The following is a 6,324-nucleotide window of genomic DNA, read 5'->3' as shown; positions in this document are numbered from 1 at the left end:
GATGAGACAGCAGACTTGGAAGTGTTTTGTAAACTCGAGGGATTATTATTTCTTGATTGGAGAAAGAGGAGACAGCATTTGGTGACGAAGTCATACAGGTGGATGTCAGGGAGGGTGATCGATCGAAGGATAGGAACTGGAACTGAGAACCCAGCAGGTACTTCTAGGAAGACTCAGCAGTCAGTGGTGACGGTGGCTGAGAGCTCCTGGATGCGCCAGGCGCTGCAGGCCTTGCACAAGATGTGCCCATCCAGCGGGTAGCAGCCCTGACACTCACCCTCAGAGGAGAGCAGCAGCCCACACTCCTGTTGAAAAAGAAGCAGTAATTGGCCGGGTGCGGTGGCTCACGCCTGTAATCCCAGCACTTTGAGAAGCCGAGGCAGGCAGATCACGAGGTCAGGAGTTCGAGACGAGCCTGGCCAATATGGTGAAACCCTGTCTCTACTAATACAAAAATCAGCCAGGTGTGGTGGCCAGCACCTGTCATCCCAGCTACTCAGGAGGCTGAGGCAGGAGAATCACCTGAACCCGGGAGGTGGAGGTTGCAGTGAGCCAAGATCGTGTCACTGCACTCCAGCCTGGGCCACAGATCGAGACTGTATCTCAAAAAAAAAAAAAAAAGAAAGAAAGAAAGAAGCAACAGATTTCCATCAGCCCCAGACCTCTGTGTTCCCCGTCTCGTGCTCTACCCAGCACCCCAGACACTGCCAGCCCCTTGCACGTGCTGGGGGCCCCTGACCTCGCACTTGTAACAGCCAATGTGAAAACTGCGATCCAGAGCAACAATTCTCACAGTCTCCTCCTGACCTGGCTCAGGCATTATGGCCCCACCGCACACTGAGCATCTTGGGGCAAACTTCCTGCAGGGGAAGAGAACCAAGAAGGCCATCAAGCCTTGGGGTTGCAGGGCACCAACAATGGAACCCAGAGAAGGTGGGGCACAGGAGGGATTCAGAGAGGCCAGAGATATGACCTTAGATCTTGCGGAAGGGATGATGTCAAAGAGAATGAGAGAGGCTAGGTGCAGTGGCTCTAGCCTGTAATCCCCCCGCTTTGGGAGGCCAAGGCAGGAGGATCACTTGATGCCAGGCGTTCAAGACCAGCCTAGGCAACACAGCAAGACCTTGTCTTTATTAAAAAACAGAAGAAGACTGGGTGCAGTGGCTCACGCCTGCAATCCCTGCACTTTGGGTGGCCAAGGCAGGTGGATCGCTTGAGCTCAGGAGTTTGATACCAGCTTGGCCAACATGATGAAACCCTGTCTCTACTAAAAATACAAAAAAAAAAAAGAAAAAAAAAACTAGCAAGGCGTGGTGGCACATGCCTGTAATCCCAAATACTCGGGAGGCTGAGGCAGGTGAATCACTTGAACCCAGGAGGCAGAGGTTGCAGTGAGCTGAGATCCTGCCACTGCATTCCAGCCTGGGTGACAAAGCGAGACTCCATCTCAAAAAAAAAAAAAAAAAAAAGCTGGCAAAAAACAAAGAAGAAAACTAGCCAGGCATGATGGCATGTGCACCTGTAGTCCCAGATACTCAGGAGACTGAGCGGGGAGGATCACTTGAGCCCAGGAGTTGGAGGCTGCAGTGAGCTATGATCATTTGCCATTGCACTCCAGCCTGGGCAAGAGAGTGAAACTCTTGTCTCTAAAAAATAATAATAACAAAGAATGAAGGAGGGCCAGGGGTGGGAAACAGGAAGAGACAGTCCTGGGGCATGAAGAGATGAAAGAGACAGGAAAGGTCAGACATTGTGAGACGAGGTGGAGCCTGGGCCTGACCTGTGAAAGTCCTCAATGCAGTGGATCTGGCTTGTAGCATCCACCGTGAAGGGGATGCCGTCGAGGCCACGGTGACACACCACGCAGGTGAAGCAGCCAGGGTGGTAGGCCTTCCCCATAGCCCGCAGGATCCGGTCCAGGATGGGCTGGGAGCACGTGGCACATTTCTCCAGGGTGGCCTGTTGGGAAGGAAGGCAGGAAGATCTGGGAGCAGGCAGGAGCCATGGCAGCACAACAGGCATCCCAGCAACCCAGCCATCTAATTTCTGCAGCCCCCTGCATGTAATTCGGTGAAAGGCAGACTTGACCAGATCTGAGTTCAGGTCCCAGCACTACACACAGTATTTAACCACTATGAGAAAAACAAGCATCAGGCTGGGTGCAGTGGCTCACGCCTGTAATGCCAGCACTTTAGGAGGACAGAGTGGGTGGACTGCTTGAGGCCAGGAGTTTAAGAACAGCCTGGCCAACATGGTAAAACCCTGTCTCTACTAAAAATACAAAAATTAGCTGGGTGTGGTGCTGGGCACCTGTAATCCCAACTACTTGGGAGGCTGAGGCATGAGAATCGCTTGAACCAGGGGAGGCTGAGGTTGCAGTGAGCAGAGATTGTGCCACTGCGCCCCAGCCTGGGCAACAGAGCGAGACTCTGTCTCACATTAAAAGAACAAAGAAAGAAAAAGAGAAACAGGAATCAGTAGTAATACCTGCCTCACAGGGATGTCGTGGGAATCTAACACATTCTCTTTAACTGTAAGACGCTCCACACTTGTAAGAGCTGCGTCCTTCCCTCCAGCCACCAGTGTTAAGCTACTTGCTTGATACTTGCAGAATTCCTCCCTGTTTGTACATCACTTTCAGTCACCTGGCTTTTAGCACCGTTCCTCCTTTGGGCTTGGATGCTCTAGTTCCCACCTTGGATGGAAGCCCCCTGCATCCAGTCGCTGACTCCCTCCCCACAGCCCCAGCCACTCACCACGTAGCAGCCCTCGCAATACGCCCTCCTCTCCACGGCATAGAAATGCTGGCCCCGAAGCTGGGCCCGGCATGTAGAACACACAAAGCAGCCCACATGAAAGACACGATCGAGGGCCACAACCCCAGCCCCATCCCCGACCACATCTTCTCCGCAGCCACCACACTGGCCTGAGGATAAGGAGAAACAGCATCAGTCTTCACAGACCCAGGAAGCCACTGTTGCCTGTCTCCCAGCCTCCCTTCCCACGCCCCACCCGCTCCACAGCCTCAGCTCACCGAAGTACTCCCCGCTGGGCGGGTGGTTCATGTCATGCATCAGCTTCTTCGTCAGCCTGTCCAGCTCATCCTCCGGAGGCTGGCTCAGGGGCACCTGGAAAGTGGGAATCAGGGGCTGGGTCCTACTGTAGTTCCTGATGCTGTAATACCAGGGTCTTCAACCCCTAGGCCATGGCCTGTTAGGAACTGGGCTGCACAGCAGGTGAGCAATGGGCAAGCAAAGCTTCATCTGTATTTACAGCCACTCTCCATCACTTGCATTACCACCTCAGCTCCGCCTCCTCTCAGATCAGCAGGGCATTAGATTCTCATAAGTGTGAACGCTATTGTGAACTGTGCGTTCGAGGGATGCAGCTTGCGAGCTCCTTATGAGAATCTAATGCCTGATGATCTGTCAGTGTCTCCCATCACCCCCAGATGGGACCGCCTAGTTGCAGGAAAACAAGTTCAGGGCTCCCACTGATCCTGCATGATGATGAGTTGTATAATTGTTTCGTTATATATTACAATGTAATATATTACATTGTTATATGTTACATTGTAATATATAATGAAACAATTATATATATTGTATATTCTATTATTATTATAACAGAAATAAAGTGCACAATGAATGTAATGTGCTTGAATCATCCCGAAACTATCCCCCTCCCATCCCCCTCCCATCGCCCTCCCCAGTCCATGGAAAAATTGTCTTCCCCAGAACTGGCCCCTGGTACCAAAAAGGCTGGGGACTGCTGTAATGTCCCTGAAGGTGGCCAGGCAATTCCAGCTAGAAAGCTCATCTGAGAACATCTCAGCCCAGGGGCCTGTGGGCAGTTTTTTGTTTTTTTGAAACGGAGTTTTGCTCTTGTCGCCCAGGCTGGAGTGCAATGGCGCGATCTCAGCTCACTGCAACCTCCACCTCCGAGGTTCAAGCGATTCTCCTGCCTCAACCTCCCGAGTAGCTGGAATTACAGGCACGCCCCACCATGCCTGGCTAATTTTGTATTTTTAGTAGAGACGAGGTTTCTCCATGTTTGTCAGGCTGGTCTCAAACTCGCGACCTCAGGTGATCCACCCACCTCAGCCTCCCAAAGTGCTGGGATTACAGGTGTGAGCCACTGTGCCTGGCCCCAGTGAGCAGTTCTATCCTGCTCCCCCATACCACGGCCCCGCCCTTACCTGTTCCACATCCAAGACCTCTGACTCTGCTCCAAAACCAGCCCCTTAGCCAGGAGTGGTGGCTCACCCCGTCTCTACTAAAAATACAAAAATTAGCCAATCGTGGCGGCGCATGCCTGTAATCCCAGCTATGCGGGAGGCTGAGGCAGGAGGATCACTTGAACCCGGGAGGCAGAGGTTGCAGTGAGCCAAGATGGCACCACTGCACCCCAGCCTGGGCAAACAAGAGCAAAACTCTGTCTCAAAAAAAAAAAAAAACCAGCCCCCTAAAACACCACCAGGCATCCCACCCAATCAGTGTCCCATTGCCTGTAGGACCCGAAATCCCAGTTCCCCAGGGCTTACCTGGGGCCCGTGCTCGCCTCCTCTTCCTCCTCCTGCAGGGCCAGAGACCCCAGCAGCTTCCTCTTTGGCCCCTGGCCCTGGCTCTCTCTGGGTCCTATAGCCAGGCCCCCAGACTTCACCTCGGCCTGGGAGAGGAAAATGGGGACCCGGGAGGGGCCCAGAGGCCTGAGAGGCTCCCCGCCTGGGTGGACCGCAGCCCCTCACTGGCTGTGCCACCTTCACTTGTACAGGGAAGGCCGGACCAGCTGGGGTGCTGGCAGTAGCATAGGAGGCTGGAGTGGGGCCCCCATAGGGAGACGCTAGGAGCGGTGAGGCTGGGTTCGGCTTCAGGGAGCCCGTGCGGTAGGCAGGAGGTGGTGGGGGCTCGTATGCCTAAGGAGAAACGCAGGCCAGAAGCTGTAATCAAGGCCCCCACTCCAGGACCCATATTTGTGGAAATGACCCTGGGTGTGGGGAAGCACAGGCTTTTGCATTTGGCAAGGTCCCGTCCTTAAGTGGCTGACATGTTGGTACTTGCAGCCATGCTTCCTCCATGCTGAGGTGCACATCACATACATGGGGGGGTTGGGTTGGGTCTGAGAGTCCAGAGAAGGGGGCAGGGTGCCAATGGGGAGGAGGGGCAGAGTCACCTGTCGCTCTGGTCGCCGTGGCACATGACCCCGACCCCCATTCAGCTCGGCCAGCGTGCTGCTCAGCAAGTCTATCTCGGCATCCAGGCTTCCGGGGCGAAGGCCCCCCCTGTCTGCAGGGAGCCCCTGAGGATGGAGCCAGAGCAGGGAAGAATGCAAATCACCATAGGCCTTCTCCTGTCCTGGGTCCCCCAGACTGAGTTCTAGGGGAGGCCGCACATCCCACCCCGAAATCCCAGTTCTCACCTGCGTGCGCTGGAGTACTCCGTGGGACCCCACCCAGGCCGGCCCCCGATCCTCCGGTCCCCCTGGGGCCTGGTAACACTGCTCAGATGGGAGGGGGCAAAAATTGACCCTGGGGTGGGACTGGAGTGCTGGGTTAAGGGAAGAGAGATCAAAGGTGGGGTGGCGGAGGACAGGAGGGGTGTGCATTTGGGGAGCTGCCCTCTTCGCCCCTCCTTACCTCCTCCCCCAAAATCTAGGGTCCCAAGAGAGCGCAGGCAGCTGTTCCCCCCGGTTTGGGGAAGGGGCAAGAGGAAGCAGGCAGGGCGAGAGGCTGGAGCGGGAGGACAGAAGTGAGCGCCACAGCCGGGTGGCTCTTCTGTCTCACAAGGGCTGCCTTACCTGCTCCATGGGCCGGTGGAGGCCCCGGGGTGCCTCGTGGGATCGCCCTCCCCTGAGGGGCTCTGGCGGGCTCCGGCTGCTTCGGGGGCAGCCAGGTGGGCCCCGACATGGCCTGGAACTGGGGGACTCCAGACAGCGGTCTTGAAGCCCCGGGCCTCTGGCCTTCAACCCCTCTTCCGTCCCGCACCTCGTTTGGGACTCCAGAAAAGAAAACTTTTTCTGTCTTTTTTTTTCCTCTTCCTCCCTAATTTTGGGGACGACCACGCCCCCGATGACGTCACCACATTCCTGGGGGAGGGTCACGTGGCCCCCTAGGCCCTAAACTGCCATTTCTCCCTGAGTCGGCCCCCTCCTGCCGAGAGGGGAGGGCTCTCCCGGGGAGCCCGAGTCACTGGGGGCTGCGGGCAGCTAGGGATGGGAGGTGCAGGCCCAGGCCAGCCTCCAAGTCCACGGATGCGTCCAGGCCCCGCACCCCAGCCCTGCACGTGGCAGCCTCACTGCGGGAGGCTGAAGGCTCCAATCTCCACC

General features: G+C 55.9%; 1 protein-coding gene across 2 annotated transcripts; it reads right to left on the bottom strand.

Moving 5' to 3' along the window:
• Window positions 1-22: 22 nt before the first annotated feature.
• On the bottom strand, window positions 23-6,311 carry TRIP6 (thyroid hormone receptor interactor 6). 2 transcript variants are annotated; one of them, XM_033192297.1, is made up of 9 exons: window positions 5,797-6,311; window positions 5,419-5,546; window positions 5,173-5,298; window positions 4,544-4,915; window positions 3,035-3,128; window positions 2,757-2,926; window positions 1,781-1,959; window positions 740-860; window positions 23-305 (listed from the first exon to the last, which is right to left on the bottom strand). In XM_033192297.1, the coding sequence occupies exons 1-9, from the start codon at window positions 5,903-5,905 to the stop codon at window positions 174-176; spliced, it is 1,431 nt and encodes a 476-aa protein (XP_033048188.1). In that variant the 5' UTR covers window positions 5,906-6,311; the 3' UTR covers window positions 23-173. The 2 variants fall into 2 exon arrangements, with proteins under 2 accessions (XP_033048188.1, XP_033048189.1); XM_033192298.1 differs by lacking the exon at window positions 740-860.
• Window positions 6,312-6,324: the final 13 nt, after the last annotated feature.

This window comes from Trachypithecus francoisi, unplaced genomic scaffold (assembly GCF_009764315.1).
Source record: "Trachypithecus francoisi isolate TF-2019V2 unplaced genomic scaffold, Tfra_2.0 Lachesis_group4, whole genome shotgun sequence".
NCBI lineage: Eukaryota > Metazoa > Chordata > Mammalia > Primates > Cercopithecidae > Trachypithecus > Trachypithecus francoisi.
Note: the sequence above shows the minus strand (reverse complement) of the source record. Positions and strands in the feature narration are given on the sequence as shown.

Coding starts and splice junctions, on each gene's coding strand:
- TRIP6 (XM_033192297.1), bottom strand. CDS start 5,905: ATGTCGGGGCCCACCTGGCTGCCCCCGAAGCAGCCGGAGCCCGCCAGA. Junction 2,927..3,034: donor GCCCAGCGGGGAGTACTTCG/GTGAGCTGAGGC, acceptor CCTTATCCTCAG/GCCAGTGTGGTGGCTGCGGA. Junction 1,960..2,756: donor ATTGCGAGGGCTGCTACGTG/GTGAGTGGCTGG, acceptor CCTTCCCAACAG/GCCACCCTGGAGAAATGTGC.